The sequence below is a fragment of the Choloepus didactylus genome, chromosome 7 (genome assembly GCF_015220235.1).
Source record: "Choloepus didactylus isolate mChoDid1 chromosome 7, mChoDid1.pri, whole genome shotgun sequence".
Taxonomy (NCBI): Eukaryota; Metazoa; Chordata; class Mammalia; order Pilosa; family Megalonychidae; genus Choloepus; species Choloepus didactylus.
Window position 1 is genome coordinate 121,992,856 of NC_051313.1, and position 19,148 is coordinate 122,012,003.

Sequence of the window (19,148 nt, forward strand, 5' to 3'; positions counted from 1 at the left end):
ATGGGCTTTTCTAGGGTACACACAGCTTCAAACTACCACAGCTCCCCATCAGCTCATGTCCAGAATTAGGCCCCTTCTTACCACCTCCATCACCTACCACCTTCAGCTTGCACAGCACCAAAGCAAAGTCCCTACAGCGGCCTCAAGGCCCTGCTCAGTCTGGCCTGCCACCTTTCTACTGTATTGCAACTCCCCCACTGTTCCCTCAGCTCCAGCCTCTTGGCCTTCCTACTAAATCCCAAACATAATGAGCAGCTTCTGCTTCAGGGCCTTCATCCTGCCTTTCCCTCTATCTGAACCACTCTTCCTCCAAATAAGCGCTCGACTAATTCTCTCACCATCTTCAAGTCTTTGCTCAAATATTATCTTCTTGATGAGGCCCACCCTGAACACCCTATTGAAATTATAACCCTGTTGATCCTACCCAGCACTCCAGATCTTCCTTCCCAGATTTATTTTGCTTTATAGCAACTATTGTACATTTCACTTATTTATTAATCATCTGACTTCCCTATTAGAAGGTAATTTCCATAAAGTAGATATTCTTGCCTGCTTTGTTTTCTGCTGAGTTCCCAGCTCCCAGCACAGTAGGTGCTTAATAAATATTTGTTGAATGAATAAATATAAATTATTTCATTTGATCCTTGAAACAATTATTTGATAAAAGTATAATTATTTCTACTTTAAAGTCACAAAACTAACAGACCTTGAGTTGTATCTTGAAACCATGTTTTTGGTCTCCAAGTAGGGGTTATGTTCCTTCATACCAGACACTTCCCCATGTAGTTTAGTCAGAATGGACAAACTGATTTGCCCATGTAAGCCTCAGTTTCCTCAATTTTAAAATGAGGGGTCTGGACTAGCCAATTTCCCACCCGCCAGCAGATGATGCCTGTTCCTTCCTCCAATGCCTCCTCAGCTGTGCAGTCCCTGTTCTCCCTCCTCCCAGCCTCAGCCTTTCCCGGGGTCCGAGGATGAGAGGCTAAATGCTTTACCAGGTCCACCAGGAAACTGTGGACCACAGTCCCGGGAAACCTTCCCATTCCTAACTTCCTCCACTCTATCTCACTTGTTGAGCCTCTGATTTTGTCCAATAATAGGATGACTACAGAGCAAAAAGGAAAGAGAGAAAATAGGAAAGAGAAAATGACAGAGGAAAAGGCAGGGAAGGAGGAAGAAGGGAGAGAACAAGCAGGCAAGTAAATGCATGTTAGAGAAAATTCTGCAGAAAGAAGAGGCAGTAGTTGCGCGCTGTTTTCCAACTAACTGATACTGGATATCTGATCACTTTGTCCCTCCCTCCTCTCTTGTCATCCAATTTCAATACACCCAAAGTTTCTTAAAAGCTTTCCTGTTTTAGTAACAGAACTTACATCAACCCAATTGTGCATTCCAGGAATCAGAAATTCACCCTTGACTGTCCTCTCCTCATCCCCAAATGTCTCCTAATCCAAAACGTCTGTCAGTTCTACATACAAAATATATTTCAAATGGACCTGCTCCTTTCCAGCTCCCCTGGCTGCCACCTGACTCAAGCCATCATTATCTCTCACCCAAATTATTGGAATTGTTTTCTGTCTTCAGGAGAAACACTTTGCACAATTCTTGGGGAAGCCACTGGTATATTAGTGGCCCTTGGTCTCTCCCATTCCATTACTCAAAACTGAAGACCCTTCACGATCTGGCCCCTAAGTATGTCTCCAACCTTATCTTGCATTATCTTTAACCCCCTGCTCACTTTGCTCCAGCTTTGCTTAAATGAACCCAATTCTTGCTCTTAGCCTTTGCAAAGTTGTCCCCACTGCCTGGAATGCCCTTGTTTCTTCTCTGTACCTGGTGAATTCATTCTTCTCTTAGGTCTTCTCAGACAAGGCTTCCTTAATGCCTGCATCTAAATTAGGATCCTCTGCTGTCAGTCTCTGTGCTGTGTATGTGGAGAGTTACCAGATTTAGCAAATAGAAATACAGGATGTCCAGTTAAGTTTGAATTTCAGATAAACAGTGAATCATTATTTAGTATAAACATCTCTCTTTTATTTTGCAATCCTAGATTTGTGGATTTACTTCATTCTCCTTTCACTTTGCGGGGTTGAAAAGTAAAAACCAACCAACCAAACAAACAAACGAAAACTACATTTCAGAATTCCTTGTGCTAGGATTCTAGATGAGAATTAGGTTCTGCCAACTAGATATATATATATATATATATTTTTTTTTTTTTTTTAACTAGATATATTTGTATGAGATTTGAAAGGAAGAAGTGGGGCAGAGGCCATTTTCTTACAGCAGAGCAAGTAGACAAGCTCCAATAGACAAGAGATATCCATGGAGGTAGGACAGGTGGGGCAGTGGCTGCTATGTTAGCAGTAGCTGCAGCATTTCTGACCTATGGTGATTGACCTTGAAGCCAAGAATCCTGGTAAGACCCCCTGACTTCTAATCCTCCAGTGTTTACAATGATTTTGTTATCATCTAGTTCCCTATATTAAATCCCTTGCTGCCTAAAATACCTAGAGTGGTTCTTGCTTCCTGCCCTGAGGACTACCTGATACAATTCTCATCACCCCGTACTTTCCTTCATATCATGGTTTTTATACACTGTATGATTATTAAGTATCTCTCTTGCACACAGACTCTAAGCTGTCTGAGGACAGTGTCTGTTTTGCTCACCATCAAACCCTGTTGTTCCTGTGCATATTCCCTGTCATTTGCTTTTTTTATTCCTTGTTAACTTGAGCCCCAACTCAACTCCGGGGACATAATAAGTGCTCAGATAAAAACTTTTAATTGAAATAGGTGCCTAAGAGACAGGAAGAAGCTTTCTTCCACACTCCAAAAGGATGCAGGTCAGAAAGATTCACGCGTTTACACATCGATTATCTTAGACAAGCTAGGTCATCTCTCTGAGCCTCAACTTTCTTGTATATAATGTAAAGGTTAGAAGACATGCTACAAATTCTGTGATTCTACAAATCTGTGATTCTTTGAACTCTCTAACAGAGGTGGGAACCAGGATTAAATTAGCTATATTTAATGAACTGTATTAGAAAGCCCTGTAGGGGTTAATAAATACTTTGTTTGGAAGACTCATCTCCACTGAATGGGAAGTGGATGTGGAAATGCGATGCTCACCCAGATGTAAATAATGTGAAGAAGGATGGGAGTTAGGAAAGGAAATGGAGAGTAAAGACTACAAGGACAGAGTGAGCTTCTAATACCATGTAAGTCCCCCACTTAGAGCACTTCATTGGCACCCCATTGCTCTTAGAACAAAACCCAGCTCCTCATCCTGGACCCTAGGACCTTGCACAGCCCAGTTCTTAGTACCTCTCCAGTCTCACGTCAAGCCATGATTACCACTCCTCATACTCCATCAAGATCTTTCCCTCTTCAGGGCCTTTGCACCTACTCTTCCCACTGCCTGGGAAGCTCTTTCACAACTCTTCTCACCACTGGCTCCCTCTTGTCAGTCATGTCTCAGCTCAAATGTCACCTCCTTTCCCAACACCTTATTAAAAGTACTACAACCCCTCCGGTCAATTCCTCTTACACTGCCCACTTTGTCGTCTCAAAGCACTTATCACAATCTATGATTATCTTGTTAAGTTATTTGTTTACTTGTTTATTGTTGAGCTTTCCCAATAGAACCTAAATTGCTGGAGGACAAGGGACCTTGTCTGGCTTGTTCCCTACTGTATCTCTAACTCATGGAATAGTGTTTGTGGCACATGGGACATGCTTAATAAATAGTTGTTGAATGGATGAATGAATGCATGGCTCCTAAAAAGAAACTGGTAAAGAGTTAGGGAAAAAGAAGGCCTGAGAAACAATAAGAAGAGAAGAATGAACAGTGAATTTTAAGGGAGGATTTAAATGAATGGATAAAGAGATACCAGTGGCATTGGCAGGGGGTTGTTAGAAGGAGAGAGAACAAATGAACATCCAGGATGAACTTGAAGGGGCCAACCTCTTAGGGAAATGGTTAGCCCTACGCAGAAATTTAAAGGGAGAGGGAAGAAGGAGGTTTCTAGGTGGGACATACAAGAGAATGTCTCAGAAGAAAGGAAGTAATATTGAAGGGAAAGAGCACAGAATTTGGAGCCAGTAGATCTAAATTTAAGTCCTGGCTCTGCTTCTAACTAGCTGTTTCATCCTAGTCAAATATATTTCCATGTAGAATCCCAGTGTTCTCATTGTAAAATGGTTGGACCCCACAGCTATTCTGAGCATTAAATGAGAGAATGAGCTATGAAGATAACTTTCCTAGAACATAGGTCATGTCTTTGAACATCAGGATTATTCAGATTGATCTGGCTGAATCTTCTTTTTCTGTCTCCACTTCAAGTCCATCCTTCCTGAAAATACCCTCCCCATCAGGGGATATTTTACCCAGACAGATTTCTTGGGGCCATTGCATAGGAGAGTTGCCCTGCTATAATAGAACTTCCAGTTATGTTATCAGCACATTGTAAACTGTAGCATCTTTTTAAAAAACGAGTTATTATGGAAGAAATCCAGATTGAGGAAATTCTTTGGGAGGGGGCACAAAGGAATTGTGATCTCCTTCATTTGTGCTTCTTACCTCCTGGGCCTTCTTTTCCCATTTCCAATTTTCTCCCCCAAGAAGCTTCACATTCTTTGTTCAGGCTTTTTCACTTCTTTCCCACTTAACCCAACGTTCCCTTCATTTGCAGGATACCTCCTCCAGGGAACCTTCCTGAAATCATTCCCACTCATCTTCCCACCTGTCAACATAATCTTCAACCCACTCTTCCACCCTCAGTGCACCTTCATAATCTGGTAATGACAGATTTTGGTTAATGATGAATATACTTTATCTACCTTATCACGGTCCCCAAGGGCAGAGACCATGACTGTCTTGTCATCAGTCTCCCAAACACCTCTTTATATTTTCCTCTCCCCTTTGAAGGCTCTTTAAGATTTGAGGATATTTAAAAGGATAAGAAGGTCACTGATATAGAGGAGAGATATAAGAAAGGATAAAGAAATTGAGAGAAGGGGGGAAAAAAGGAAGAGAAGAAAAAGAAATGAGGGAATGAGCAAAAGCCTGTCCCACCTTCAGCATTCACCAATGCCAAGCATGGGCACTGAGCTGTAATATTCCACAACATGACAAGCAGGCATCCTGGAAGGAACTGGAAAAGGGGTGGAAATAGTTACATGGGAGGCACCTAAAATAAGGAAGGAGAAAATGTGGATGTTAACAGAGAGGCGGGATCCAGTCATGGTCAACCGGAGCAAGCAAAGCTAAACCAACTCACACGCACAAAATCGCCTCCACCTTCCAGCTCTCTCGAGGTAGCATGAACCCAAGGGGTCATTAGAGGATCAAGTGTAGAGTCATTAGGGAGTCTGGAAAGGGTGGGAGAAAGTCTTGAGAAATGAGACATTTCCTGACAGAGCCTCTCTCTGCCTTTGCACTGCACCAGCATCCTAGAACCGTCAGATGTGAACTCAGGATAACCAGGTAAGGGCTGAGCTGGAGAATTGTTAGCAGGAATCCCCATTGTCTGGTTATAGGAGGCAAGTGACAACTAGACCATGAGCTTCTTGAACTAGACTGAGCACCATGTCTCATATCACTTGAGCATCCCCCAGCACTAAGCCTGGCATCTGCCAGTGAGGAATGACTGTCAATTGAAAGGTTATGGCTTTCTTTGTCTGGCAGTTAGAATGTCTGAGCAGAGTCAAGTCAAAGGACTCTTGGCTTTGCCCAATCAATGATGGGCAGTTCAATCACTGGGTATACATTTATTGAGAGTTATTGTGTGCCAGACACTGTTCCAGGTGTAGGGAATTCAGCATTGAACACAAAGACTAGGGTCCTGTTCCTATGAATCTTACCTTCCATTGGATGGAAACAGGCCAAAAACAGATGAATAAGTCACTTCAGATAGTGATAAATACCATGTGCATGTCCACCTGCACCCCACATCATGTAAGACAGTGATTCCCTTCTTTGGGAATCTCATGAAAGCTTTTAAAACCATTAATGCCTGGGACCCATCCCTAGAGACTCTGTTTAATTGGCCTGAGGTGTGGCCCGGGCATCAGAAATTTAAAAGTTCTCCAGATGATTCTAATATGCAACCGAGATTGTGAACCACTGATAAGACCTTGAGGACCACAGCAAGGTATTTGGTTTGGAGATGATGCAAGGTTTCTGAAGACACTCTGACATATTTCCCCAAATACTCCAGGCCCAGAACCAGAAAGATCTCGATGTCAAAGAGGACTTGGAGTGTTTTCTTGAGGACAAGAAAAGGAAGCAATCCAAAGGCAAAGAGACAAAAAGGAGACCAATGAGATAGCCGCTAGAGACAGAGAAACCCAGAAAACATGACAAATTGGAAAGGGCAAAAGCAGACAAGCCTGGACAGACTCAGAGGGCCAGAGACTGAGGGAGAAATTGCTGCTGTACAAATGGCCATGAATTTAGTCCCAAAGACACAAATTTATTTTCTTACAGTTCTGTAGTTCAGAAGTCTGAAATGGGTCTTACTGGGCTAAAATCAAACTGTCAGCAGGGCTAGCTTCCTTCTTAAGGCTCTAGTGGAGAATCTATACCCTTGGTTTTTGCAGCTTCTAGAGGCTGCCCACTTTCATTGGCTCATGGCCTCCTACCTCCATCTTCAAAGCCAGCAGTGTCAGACCTGCCCTTCTCATGCTGCCATCTCTCTGGTTCTCCTCTTCTGCTTCCATCTTATTATTTTTTAAAAAACAGCTTCACTGAGGTATAATTGACATAAAATAAACCACACATATTTAAAGTGTACAGTTTGATAAGTTGTACATGAAACCATCACCACAATCCAGAAAGTGAACATATCCATCACTCCCAAAAAGTTTCCTGGTTAGATCTGGTTATTGGGAGAGTGAGGGTATTTTGGAGTTCTTTTTATAGTGTCTATATTATTTTTGCAACTGTCCTGTAAGTTTGAAATTATTTCAAAATAAAAAGTTAAGGAAAAAGTTTCCCAGTGCCCCTTTGTCATCCTTCCCTCCATTACCAAATATTCACTGATCTGCTTTTTATTACTACAAATTAGTTTGCATTTTCTAGAGTTTTACATAAGTGGAATCATGTAGTATGTAACTTTTTGACATTGACTTTTTTTTCACTAAGCATGAGATCCTTGAGGTCCATTCAGTTTGTTGCATGTATTCAGAGCTTATTCTTTTTTAATTGCTGAGTAGCAATTGATTGTATGGATGTACCAGAGTTTGTTTAAGTTTTCACCCACTGAAGAACATTTGGTTGTTTCCAGTATTTTGTGTGAGCATGAATTTGTAATTCTCTGGGATAAAGGCCCAAGAGTATGATTGCTGCGTCCTATGGTAAGTGCACATGTAGTTTTGTTGGAAACTACTCAATTATTTTCCAAGGTGGCTATAACATTTTACATTCCATCTGCAATCTTTTTAAATCTAAACAAGTTCCCCTGCCATTTTTCTTTCCTTCATGACTCTCTTAGTTTGCCAGAGCTGCTATGGCAAATACCATACAATGGGTTGGCTTAAATAAGAATGTATTGTTTCATGGTTTTAGAGGTTAGAAGGCTTCCTTCCTCTAGGGATTGGTAGTGTGTTCTGGTTGGTTGGCAATCCTTGAGTTCCTTGGCTTTCCTGTCATGTGGTGATGTCATCTCCTCTTCCAGATTCCCACTGACTTCCAGCACCTGGCTCTTCCCTGTGACTTTCTCTGACGCTGGCTTCCAGTTTCTTTCTCTTTATAAAGCCTCCAAAAAACCAGATTAAGACCTAACCTTATTTGGGTTGGGCCACAGTTTAACTAAAAATAACATCCTCAAGATATTCTATTTACAATGGACTCAGATCCACAGGAATGGGGACTAAGATTAAGAGCACCTCTAAATCGGTGTACACAATTCAATCTACCACAATGACATTGACTTTTTGAGGAGTCCAGCCCACATTCTAGATTCATCTGATTGTCTTCCTGGGGTGTGGTTCAACATGTTCCTCCATCCGCTGTATTTTCTTTAAAGTGGAAGCTAGACATTGAAGCATATTAGCTCCAGAATAAGTTTTTGGCAAGAGAACGTCATAGGTGGCATTGTGAACTTTGTACTGCACCATCCACTAAGCGATGCTGAGCAGGACCTGGTGAAGGCAGTAACTGCTCTCTCTCTCTTCACTTTAAAGGCACATTTTCCTCTCTGTAATTAGCAATTTGTGACAACTTTTTGTTTTAAAATTTTTATTGTGGTAACATATATACAAGATAACATTTCCCATTTTAACCACTTTCAAGTATATAATTCAGTGGTGTCAATTTAACAAGGTTAATATCCATTACCAAAACTTTCCCATCACTGTGTTTTCCACTTTTAAGAACCCTCATGACTGCAATGGGCAGCCTGGATAATTTGGAATACCCTCCCTACTTTAAGGTCAGTTAATTAACAACCTTAACTCCCTTTTGCATGTAAGGTAATATATGTACTGGTTCTAGGAATTAGAATGTGGACATCTTTGGGGGGGAGGGCATTATTTCACCTACCATAATAAGGAAGTCCATCTTTCACAAAATGGATTTTGGTCATATCTGTTGTCTTCTGCTTGGTAGCTGTGTGTTTTATGAGCATTAAGCTGGGAGATTTGATCCAAGATGAATGTAGGTATGTTTGTGCAGGCTTATTTATCAGTGTATCATAGTTGAGTGTCTGCCTGATAAGTATGGATGTGGGGGGTATGATAAGTACCTGGAGGTGGAGGGGAAGCCTAATAAAGTGCTGCTGTCTAATAAACACTTACTGTTGTTGTATTGTTGTTTTTATTGACAATAAAACTAATGACAGAGTAGAGTGAATCTTTGCATGTTTTCTTTAAGCATGTCCATCTGTCCTTAAATAATACTGGGTGTCCATCCCAGTGATATTCAGAGTGCATAAGACTATTCAGGCATATCTGAGATGTTTACATTCTATGAGTGTTATCTGTCTGTAAATTTCCACACATTTGGGCAATTGTACATTGGTGGATGCATACACATTTGCACAGCAGTGTGTGTGATCACAGTTGTAGACGCCTGAATGTTTACTTATTCACAAACTCCCAAAGGTAAGAAGAGGGAGAGAAGGGAAAAGAAAGGGGAAGGAGAGAGACAAAGAGATGGAGGTGGGGCAGAAGGCACAAGGAAAGATCAGAGGAGAATTAGAAAGCAGAAGAGAGTTCCAGGGGTCTGGAATGGAAAAGAGTTGGGGTAGTGTCACAGAAACGGCACAAGTCAGAAGGTTCAGGTTATGGTTCTACTTGGGGTCATTCCCTTGCTGTGTAAACTTGGTAATTCCAGTTCTCTGGGCCTCAGTAAACTAAAAGAGTTGAAATATATAACCCCTTGGGTCCGTTCCAAAGAAGGAGGAAAAGAGAAAAATAGAAATAAAAACACAGAGGAGAAAACAGAGAAAGAAAAATCCAGAGAGACATAGGAAGAAAGTAAGGAGAAGCCCTGGGAGCCAGTCAGAGGCAGAGCTGAAAGAGCCCTACCCTGGGTTCTGGAGGCAGGAGTGTGGGCGCCTGCTTCCCCACCCCCTAGCTCCAGAGTGTCCTTAAGCCCAAAATAGGTAAGACAGGATGAGAGGAGAGAGGCGCTAGGAGTGACAGCCACACACAAGCACCCAGAGGCCTGCCAGGGCCACACAAACCAGGATCGGCGCTTCCGGCCCCTTACCTCCAGATGTAGGTGTGCCAGCCACCTGGAATGACTCACAGCCTGGCGATGTGGGCACACATGCCAAGAACGAGCCTGGGCACCCTGCCACCCGCACACCACAGGCCAAGGGGGGAGTGAGATTCGGGCTCTTGAGGGGCGCCAGGGGACTATCCTCTCCACACATTGTTACCTTACCCCCCACAGCGCCCCCTAGTGACTACCTTCTTGGCTCGAGAACCCAGGTGCCCTTTCTTCCCCACCCTCTTTCCCAAATCATACTCGGGAAGCGGGAGAACCAGATGGGGTGTTACGCAAGGGCCTAATGTTTACCTCCCGCAGGGGCCTCCTCCCTCCCTATAAAACGGGATGAGGTGGGGAGATTTGCGAAGACTGAGACTCTGGGAGAAGAGAGAGGCAATACCAGGAGAGGAGCAGAAAAGGGGCAGAAAGTTAATGCGGGAGACCGAGAAAGGGATACCGATTCAGCAAGCTGCAGGCGCCGCCCGCAGTCTGCGCGCTCGAAGGCGGTCGCGGTTGTTGTGCAAGGGGTGGCGCCCGCACCCTGGCTCCCCATGGAGGCTTCTGAGCTGGGCCCAGGGCTGGTGGAGCGTCTGGAGCAGCTGGCGACGTGTCCGCTGTGCGGGGGCCCCTTCGAGGACCCGGTGCTCCTGGCGTGTGAGCACAGCTTCTGCCGCGCGTGCCTGGCCCGCCGCTGGGAGACTCCGCCGGCCACCGGCACCGAGGCGCCCCCCACTGCTTGCCCCTGCTGCGGTCTGCCGTGTCCCCGCCGCAGCCTGAGGTCTAACGTGCGGCTGGCGGTGGAGGTGCGAATTAGCCGCGGGCTGCGTGAGAAGCTGGCAGAGCCAGGGGCCCGCGCTTGGAAACGCCGAGGGGGGCGTATCCCCACCATGGGCTGTCTGGACCCGTACGCAGAGGTGAGGCACGAGTGCGCTTCGCGGGTGCGGAGCTGTTGGTGGCGGGCGGGGGGCGAATTCATGAATTCCCTGGAGAAGCGGGGAATGGTACCTCCGGAGCCAGGGCCCTTATGGAGGCGTAGGCAAGAGACGGAGTTGGGGAGAGGAGAGGAAAGATGAGGGGCCGGGGTGGCTGACCCTGGTTCCCCTAGCAGGGAGGTTCCAGGAGGGAAGACAGGCAGCTGACACTTGACCCAGAGAGGAGGAGGCTGGACGGATGCTTGGGTCTTGTGAGAAGAGCTGGAGTGAAGCTGTTGGGAAATAAGAGTAGATGTTGGAGTGCTAGACAGAATGAGAGGAGTCCCCTGAGACCTTCGTGAAGAGCGCAGGAACTGCGGGATGATGCACAGCGCTGCCTCTTGGCGCCTAAGAGGAGGGTGGAGCTGCGGGGCGAATGGGGGTGGGGAGCAGACGGAGGCTAGAGAGAGCAGGGGGAAATGGTGTGTGTGTGTGTGTGTGTGTGTGTGTGTGTGTGTGTGTGTGTGTGTGTGTGTGTGTGTGTCAGAACTAACTTAGGGGAAGGGGAGCAGCAGGCCGTGGTGGGGAGGGAGATGGAGAAGAAGCTGGGGGAGGGCTGTCAAAAGAAGGCGGGGAGTGGGGATGCAGGTCCGAACACCAACAGTGGCTTCTCCAGGGGTCCGGTCCGCAGGCTCTGCCCGGAGTTGAACTGAAAGTTGTTTGTTATTGTTGTCCTAGGCTCCTCCCAGGGCCCCAGGCCGGGGCGGTAGTGGGTGGAGGCGAAGTCCAGGCGAGCAGCCATCCGGGCCTCTGGCTCCTCTCCAATCCCAGCCCTATCAGCTCCCCTCCCCCACCCACGCGCGCCCCGCCAACCAACCAACCCCATTCCCTTGCCCGACCCCCAGGCGTCCAGATTCCGAACTGGCTTCTCCCCAGTAGCTTGAGCCGGTCTCGCTTCCGCCCTTTGATGTCTTCACAGACCTAATTAGTCTAGGTGTAATTGGCTTCATTAGGCAAATTGCCTTTCTTCTCCCTTCTCCATCGGACTGGCTTGCTCTGGGACAGTGAAGTGGGGGGCGTGGGATCCTAGTATTTGAGGTGGGGGTGGGAGGGAAGCATCCTGCCTCCTATCCTGGCTTCTGTGGCCCTCTGTGGATCTGTTGGGTCTCTGACAAGTCCAGCTACTAACCTAGCCAGGGTAGACACAAAGCAAAGGGCCCAATAAACGCCACTGGGCTTTTATGACAAGAGGGGAAGCAGCTTTATTATAAGACTTTTATAAACCAACTCTTTGGCCAGTTTACAGCTTAGCCCAAAGGCTCTGGGTGTGTGTTTGGGGTGTGTGGTTGGAGTGGGAGAGGACAGTTGTCTGTGATAAACTCACGAAGGTGGAGAAAGAGTAGGGGCCACTGAAAGAGACAGAGGATAAGTCTGGGGGCAAAAAACCGAGAACCCTTGGGGAATGGAGAGGGAAAAGAGAAGATGAGAGGGTGGAGTTTGGAGAATAAGGAGAGAGTGGTGATGGAGTGTGAGGAAGGTTCAGGAAAGGGGAAGGGGGGAATGAGAGGGAAAAGGAGCATGGGGAAGGAGATAAAGAGGTGAGATCGTTCCAAGAAGTGGAGAGGGGGCATCATCAGCTCAGACTGAGTTCACCTGGAGAGGGGGCAGGAGGGAGCGGGCTCTCCATAGTATGAAGTCCAGAGCTCACATCCATGTTTTCTTCTGCTCACCCCAGGATATGAAGACATGGAGACGGTGAGTTCTTTTACTTTTCCTTCCTTTTCATTACCAGTCCCCACATCTGCCACATTCCCACTTGGCTCAGTTCACACCCATGGGCAGGCTCTATGGGTGTGGCCTCACCCCTCCTATTTCAGAGATGTGAGGGTGTGGTAAGGGGGCATCACAGGGCAGAGTGGTGTCTACTGACTTCCTGACTTCTCCCTCATCTTCCCAGATTGGATGCCCCAATGCCCAAGTCATCTAACTCAGAGGAAGCTCTCCCTGAAGATTACCCAGTGGCCAAAAACATGCTTCACAGACTGACAGGTAAGGAGGGAGAAAGGGAGGGAACTGGTTTGCTCCTTCCTATCTCCCCGAATCAAGTCTCTTTTTATAACCATCGTCAATTCCTCATTTTCCAGCCATTCTCAACAACCACCCCCCCACACCCAACCCCCCTTTGTCATACACTCACACAAAAGACTCCTGGAAGTCGGTTACCTCTCAGGAATCTCTGCTTCCACATCTCTTATCACTCCTTTCTGGAAGCCTGCCAGGACTCCTGCATCTCTCTGCCCCTGGAACCCTGGGCCTTCTCTGCCACTTCTGGGTTGCCAGGAGTTTCTTCCTCCTTTACTCCCAAGGCTGCACTCCACCCTCCTTTACATTGCCTAGAGAAGATGTTTCACCTTTGTGGTCACCCACCATCCCATCCAACCCAGATTGCTTCTAGCACCCTTAATCCAGAAATCTTTCCTCAAATTACCTTATACATACAGGTCAATAGTTATTTTTTCTAGCACCTTTGGCTATCATTGCCTTCTCTCTCCTTCTCTGGCCCACCCTCCCTGTAGAAATAAGTCTGTATCCCCCCACCTATTTCTGTGGATGGGAGGGCTTGGTTTCTCTGGATACCCTGGATTCCCACACTTGCTCTCCCCTTTGTCATTTTGGGTTCCAGTATCAATCAGTCTTTCTCTTTAGATCCACCTCTCCATCCTGCTGACCCAGCTCCCACTCCCCACCCAAGATGCCACTGACTGAGGTATCTGTATCTGTCCTCACGCCTCCTTGTAAGTCCAGGTTGGCCTCACTGTCTTCCCCCCAACTCCCAAACCAGGCATCCTCTCCCTTGGTCTCACACTGTGTCCTCTGCCCTGGGCCAGCAGAACAGTAGCTGAGCTCAATTCTGCGGAAATCAGTTGCTCAACGCTGCGCAAGTGAGCCTTGCCCAGGCCTGATTTCCATAATGATGCCTTCACTCTCTTTGGTCCTGCAGCAGCCTTTGGAGCTGTTGTGCGGCCTCCAGCACCCTTAGCCTCCTACATGCCCTCCACCGCATATTCTCTACCCCATCCCCCCTCTGACTCAGAAGTCGCTCTCACTGAGTCCTCTCCCTGCCGCCTTCTCCCCAGCGGACCTGACCCTGGACCCTGGCACTGCGCACCACCGCCTCCTCATCTCCGCCGACCGCCGCAGCGTCCAGCTGGCCCCACCGGGGACGCCCGCGCCCCCTGACGGCCCCGCGCGCTTTGACCAGCTCCCCGCGGTGCTGGGCGCGCAGGGCTTCGGAGCTGGCCGCCACTGCTGGGAGGTGGAGACCGCGGACGCCGCCTCCTGCGGAGACTCTTCTGGAGAGGATGAGGACGATGGGGGGAGCCGCTTCGCCCTGGGAGCGGCCGGAGAGTCGGTGCAGCGCAAGGGCCGTGTAGGACTGTGCCCCGCCGGGGCCGTGTGGGCCGTCGAGGGCCGGGGCGGCCGCCTGTGGGCCCTCACGGCACCCGAGCCCACCCCGCTGGGCGGTGCTGGGCCCCCGCCGCGGCGCATCCGCGTGGACTTGGACTGGGAGAGGGGCCGTGTGGCCTTCTACGATGGCCTATCGCTTGACCTGCTCTTCGCCTTCCAGGCGCCTGGTCCCCTGGGGGAGCGCGTCTTCCCACTGTTCTGCACCCGCGACACCCGCGCCCCGCTTCGTATTGTGCCGGCCGCCGAAGGTTGAGTCTCCCCGTCACCCCCACTCCAGCCTATTTCTGCCCAGCCACTGCAAGGCTGCCTCCTCTTGGGCTCGGAAATCCCACTCATTCCAGGAATCACATGCATACGCCCATTGCCAGAGCACTGAGCGCCCCCCCCACACACACCCACATTGTCTTTTTCCCCCAAAATAATGACCTCAAATAGCCTCCAGTTTTCCACACCCACTCCCAAAGCCAAATCCAGCCCCCCTACCCCACAGTATTCCCCAGCTGACCTCTCTCCTATCATTTACTAGTTCCTGCCTAAATTAGGGAATAGGTTCTACCAGGTCAGTATTGATAAAGGTCCCATATTTACTACACAAATGCCCTGGTATTAAGAGATTTACCTCCCACTCCACCTCTCAGCTCTGAAGAAGGGCCCAGTGCCTTCTCCACAGCTATAAGGCTTGGGCTCCCTCCCCCGTCTACTTTGAGGTTTCTCCCAGACAAGAGTCTCCTCCTAAAAAACAAGAGACTGGCCTGGGCCTCAGGGCCCACTAAGAAGCTTAAGACCTCTTTATTTTACTTTTGCATTTGTGGGTCAGTTCCATTCTACTCCGTGACTGCTATGGTCACAGCCTTTCTCCATTAAGAACCTTTGTTAGCAATGGTGCTACCTCTCCTCTCCTGTACATAGGAACAGCCCAGACATCCCCAAACTCAACCTTGTACATAATTTCATATCTTTCCCTATATGTATAAATGGGCCTATATTTAACACATTTTGTGATGTTGGGTTATTTATTTTGTGCATCTGTGGCAATAAATGAGATCTCAGGGTGGTATGGATTTAACTGATCTTTGCAACTGTGCATGGCAGGAGGCCTGGGAAATGAGATACCTGGATCCAAGCAAGGGGTAGGGAGGACCAAGAGAGCTGGGCATCTGGGCTGGCAGAGACATCAAAGCTAGGAAGGAAGGGGTACGAGTATAGGAGACCCAACCCCACCTCTTTGCTCCTTCCCTTTTCCTCCCTGCCCCCCTCCCCCCCGGGACCCATACCCCTAGGACTATGTAGGATCTGTCTCAGAAGCTGAAAGACCAAAGGTTGAGGAGTTGGCTCTAAGTGACCAGTCGCAAAGGCAGCATTCTCAGAAATCCCAGATCATACAAGAAGGGTAGGGAGACAGGACATGACTTTATTTCCTGCTCCATTTTCCATTTGAGGTAAGGATGACAAAGACCTCTCCTAAATCCTCCCTAGTGCATGAGGGAAATGGGCAGGGAGGGAGGGGAAGGGCTGGGAGCCTTGAGGTCTCCCAAAGTCCTCACATCCCACAGGACTAAGAATTAGGGTTGTTAAAAAAAAAAAAAAATGAGTGGAAGAGCTCTAAGCCAGGATTAATGAACACAGCTGGGACAAGACTGCCTAGAATCTGGCTGGGACCCTGGCAGTGAAAGCTAGGGCTGTTGGAAACCTGATTGGGACTTGAGTAGACAGTGCAAGGGGCTGAGATAACCGGATCCCAGGACAGGCAGTTTGGCAGTGAGAACAAAGGGAATGGACTGGGACCAAGATGCCTAGATCCCTGGAGAGGGGAGGATGGGTACTGAGAGGAGAAATGAGGGCTGAGGCAACCCAGAAGCCTGGGTTCTGGATAGCAGCAATTAAGAATTCCAGAATCTCTGTCCACCCACCTTTCCATCTTCTCTCTATCAGGCAGAGGAGAGGGAAAGAGGCGAACTGGAGAAGAGATCAAACCATGGGTTTAATCTCCAAGTAGCCACATGGATATATTCAGGGCCAGACAGACACAGGAATAGTCAGGGAGAGAGGAGTTTAGTGCTGCATTGGTCCTGGAGGGGGCTGGGATGGGTCAGGAGGCTGGGGAGGGGTGGTAGGGGTCGGTCCCAGGGTTGCACGACGCCGTCCTTTGCGGTGGCCCCGGACACAGTGTGTATGACCACAGCCCTCCTCTTCTTCCTCATCACTCTCTGTGGAGCTCTCGCCAAAGGCCCGAGGTTTCTCATAAATACAGCAGCCTAGATTTGGAAGTGGAAGCAGGAGCCCAGTTAAAAAGGAGGAAGAGTAAGATATGGCATGTCTGCTCCATTCCTGCCTCCTGGATCTCAGTGAAAATTCCTACTTCCACCACTGCCTCCTCCTACCTTCCAAGATCTAGCTTCCCCAGGCCCACTCCCTGGGATTCAGGCACCCAATCCCTTATCCTGGACTTTCCTTTTCCAAAGCCCTATTTCTCCCACTTCTGATACCTCTTGCCTTTAGGTCTTGGCACATCCCATTGTTAGCTCCCTCCCTGCCTCTTTCCCTCTAACTTTAAACTCCTTTCCCTGATGTTAGAGAACCATCAAGAAAGTGTCAGGATGGTGAGCATCTGGAGGCCTCAGGGAGGCCTGTGGATGTGAGAAGGTAGAAGATTTGTAGAGGGAAGCCAGGATTCCAGGGTTACTGAGGGTCAACGGTTACTCACATTTTGATGAGCGGCGTCCCATATGCTCGTTGTCCACAGTGTCACTTGACCATTCCACCTTTTTCTCTGGCTTCCGTTTCCGAAGTTTGATGGTTAGGCTCCGGTTCTCCTAGAAGGTTAAGAGGGATGGGCATACCGATCTACTCCCTCCTACTGAACTTTCCCACTCCCTCCCAGGGGCTACCCTTCCTCAGTTCATTCTGGTGCCAGAGTCACAGCACCAGAAGAGCTAAATGCCGGGAGAAGATAAAATAGAACAGGTCTCTGGCATCAGGAGTTCCCTGAGGATTAGTGAGGCACTATTTCCTGTTCTTGATAACAGCTTGTGTACAGAGAAGACAAAATTCCTAACCTAAGGAAGGTCCCAGCAAATCTTCAAATGAAAATATAATCCTCACTGTCTCTCCGTCTTCCTCCCCAAACCATCCTTGGTGGTATTAATACATGAAAATTATTTCTCAGTCCCCAGTGCCTCATCTTTGATCTCCCTTTTTCCAGACCCCCTATTCTTTTCCCCTTTACAGGAAGAACTCTATTCTCACCTCTCTCATTCTCAAGCCCAGCAATCTGAACTTCCTATCCACCTATCCTGGAATTCTGGCATCTCCGGTAACTATTGTAAACTCTGTTAGTCCAGAGGCTATTAAGCCCAATGCAACCTTCTCCCTTTAAAGGCACCTTAACTCTGCTTTTGCAAAAATGCTACTTGTTTCTCAATCTCACATTTCCCCTCTGATTTCTCAAAATATGATCTTCATCCTTTTCCTTGTTCCCTCATTTCCTCCACTCCCCTTTACATTCATTCATTCAACAAATATTTGATAAGTATATTTTAGGTCAAATCCTGCCACACCTGGCCCCCAGCCAGAGTTTCTTACACGGCCCATACCCCACCCCCAGCACCTCCCTTGCACTTTAACTTTCCCATTCCTTCATTATTTATACACCACCACCCTCCAAGCAGCATCACCTATATTCTAACCCTAACCCTTATTACATGTCCCTTGATTAGCCTGCATTATCCGTCCCTTCAGATATCCCCAATACCTTGCGATTCTCCTAACTCCAGACCTTCAACCCCACTCCTCCTATACCCCCAGGGCCAGCCCCTGGAGCAACTCTCCTATACCTTATCCCCTCCTTCCCGATATCTCCCAGACCCCTAAACAGCACCGCCCCCAACCCCCACCCCCGCCTTTCTCACGGGCTCAGTTGTCACGGTAACCGTTGTCTCAGTGACGGTCTCACTCAGCCCGGACCCTGCCTCAGCCATGGCTAAGGCTGAGGATAGGGAGGAGGGAAGGAAGGGGGATGAGACACCTTTCCCTTTTTCTGTATCTCTGTGTTCTAAGAGAATCAGTATCGGATTCAGAGTAGTAGCCAGAATCCTCCGCCTTCTTTTTTCTCCCTCCTCCTGGGCCTCCGCTTCCCCACCCCTGGGATAACCTGTCCAACCCCACTTCCGGCTCCCCGCTTCCGGGTGTGACGACTTCTGTAGTACCCTTCTTTCCCCGCACCAACTGCGTCAGAGCGCAGGCGCTGCCAGACTAGTTCCGCCGTCATGTGACAGTGCACCGGCGCCTCAAGAATGAGAAACAAAAATTTGGCGGAAGGAGCGTCACTGCGGGTGTGGAAGGGTATAGGCGGCGGCCTCAAGGGCAGCACGCGCACGCGCACCCGAGATAAGGCAGGAAGGGGAGGTCCAAAAGCTAGGGAACTACAAGGCGCTGCGGAACCGGCTAGCCGGCGAAGGCGTGCGGGAGTTGTGCTGTGTGGTAGTTGAACTCCCGATTTTTAAACTTGCGGTAGGGGCGGGGAAGACTAAGGGGTAATAGTAATGGCTCTACAATGACCTAGTCCCATTCCTTAATGTTTCGCTTAGGAACTAGGGAAACGGGACTTTGGTGCACTTGAAAACACAATTGATTAGTAATCTGGCTATCTCTGTCCTTTCCCTTACCTGATGCCTGTAGGTGTTCGGGTTAGGCATTTCACGCACCTTCACAAAACACGCAGACCTTGCCTTTAGCTCCCAGTCTAGTGGGGAAGACAGACACACTCAGAAATAACAAAAATATAAGGCACTGGGATATTAAAATAGAAGTAAATATGATCTATGAAACGGAATTAAATTGAATACTGTCAGCATACGCTCAATCGAGCTAGCCCCGTGGTGGAAATAAGACTAAGCAGAGAAATGGTCAGAAATGACAACGTAACGACAGTTTGTGCTGCGATAAAAATAAATACACGTTCTCAGGGAGCAAAAAAATGTCAAAAGGAAGGAAACTGGGAAGGCAGGAAAAGGTTTTTTAGAGAGTTTACAAAGCCAGAGATGTGTGCACAG

At 48.0% G+C, this 19,148-nt stretch overlaps 2 protein-coding genes across 4 annotated transcripts; one reads left to right on the forward strand and one right to left on the reverse strand.

The window, feature by feature from the left end:
• Window positions 1-9,991: 9,991 nt before the first annotated feature.
• Window positions 9,992-15,149, forward strand: RNF39 (ring finger protein 39). Its single transcript, XM_037844804.1, has 4 exons — window positions 9,992-10,632; window positions 12,365-12,384; window positions 12,587-12,678; window positions 13,767-15,149. Exons 1-4 carry the CDS (start codon window positions 10,270-10,272, stop codon window positions 14,348-14,350), a joined length of 1,059 nt encoding a protein of 352 aa, XP_037700732.1. The 5' UTR covers window positions 9,992-10,269; the 3' UTR covers window positions 14,351-15,149.
• Window positions 15,092-18,883, reverse strand: PPP1R11 (protein phosphatase 1 regulatory inhibitor subunit 11). Of its 3 annotated transcripts, none has more exons than XM_037844817.1 (3): window positions 18,762-18,883; window positions 16,802-16,910; window positions 15,092-16,352 (listed from the first exon to the last, which is right to left on the reverse strand). In XM_037844817.1, the coding sequence occupies exons 1-3, from the start codon at window positions 18,789-18,791 to the stop codon at window positions 16,150-16,152; spliced, it is 342 nt and encodes a 113-aa protein (XP_037700745.1). In that variant the 5' UTR covers window positions 18,792-18,883; the 3' UTR covers window positions 15,092-16,149. The 3 variants fall into 3 exon arrangements, with proteins under 3 accessions (XP_037700745.1, XP_037700744.1, XP_037700746.1); XM_037844816.1 differs by lacking the exon at window positions 18,762-18,883 and adding an exon at window positions 18,006-18,241; XM_037844818.1 differs by lacking the exon at window positions 18,762-18,883 and adding an exon at window positions 17,344-17,666.
• Window positions 18,884-19,148: the final 265 nt, after the last annotated feature.

Bases quoted from the DNA above. Each gene is read 5' to 3' on its own strand.
- RNF39 (XM_037844804.1), top strand. From the start codon at position 10,270: ATGGAGGCTTCTGAGCTGGGCCCAGGGCTGGTGGAGCGTCTGGAGCAG. The intron at 10,633-12,364 runs GTGAGGCACGAG...TGCTCACCCCAG, and splicing joins GTCTGGACCCGTACGCAGAG to GATATGAAGACATGGAGACG. The intron at 12,679-13,766 runs GTAAGGAGGGAG...CCTTCTCCCCAG, and splicing joins CATGCTTCACAGACTGACAG to CGGACCTGACCCTGGACCCT.
- PPP1R11 (XM_037844816.1), bottom strand. From the start codon at position 18,074: ATGGCTGAGGCAGGGTCCGGGCTGAGTGAGACCGTCACTGAGACAACG. The intron at 16,911-18,005 runs GTGAGAAAGGCG...TTAACCTTCTAG, and splicing joins TTACCGTGACAACTGAGCCC to GAGAACCGGAGCCTAACCAT. The intron at 16,353-16,801 runs GTGAGTAACCGT...TTCCAAATCTAG, and splicing joins GGGACGCCGCTCATCAAAAT to GCTGCTGTATTTATGAGAAA.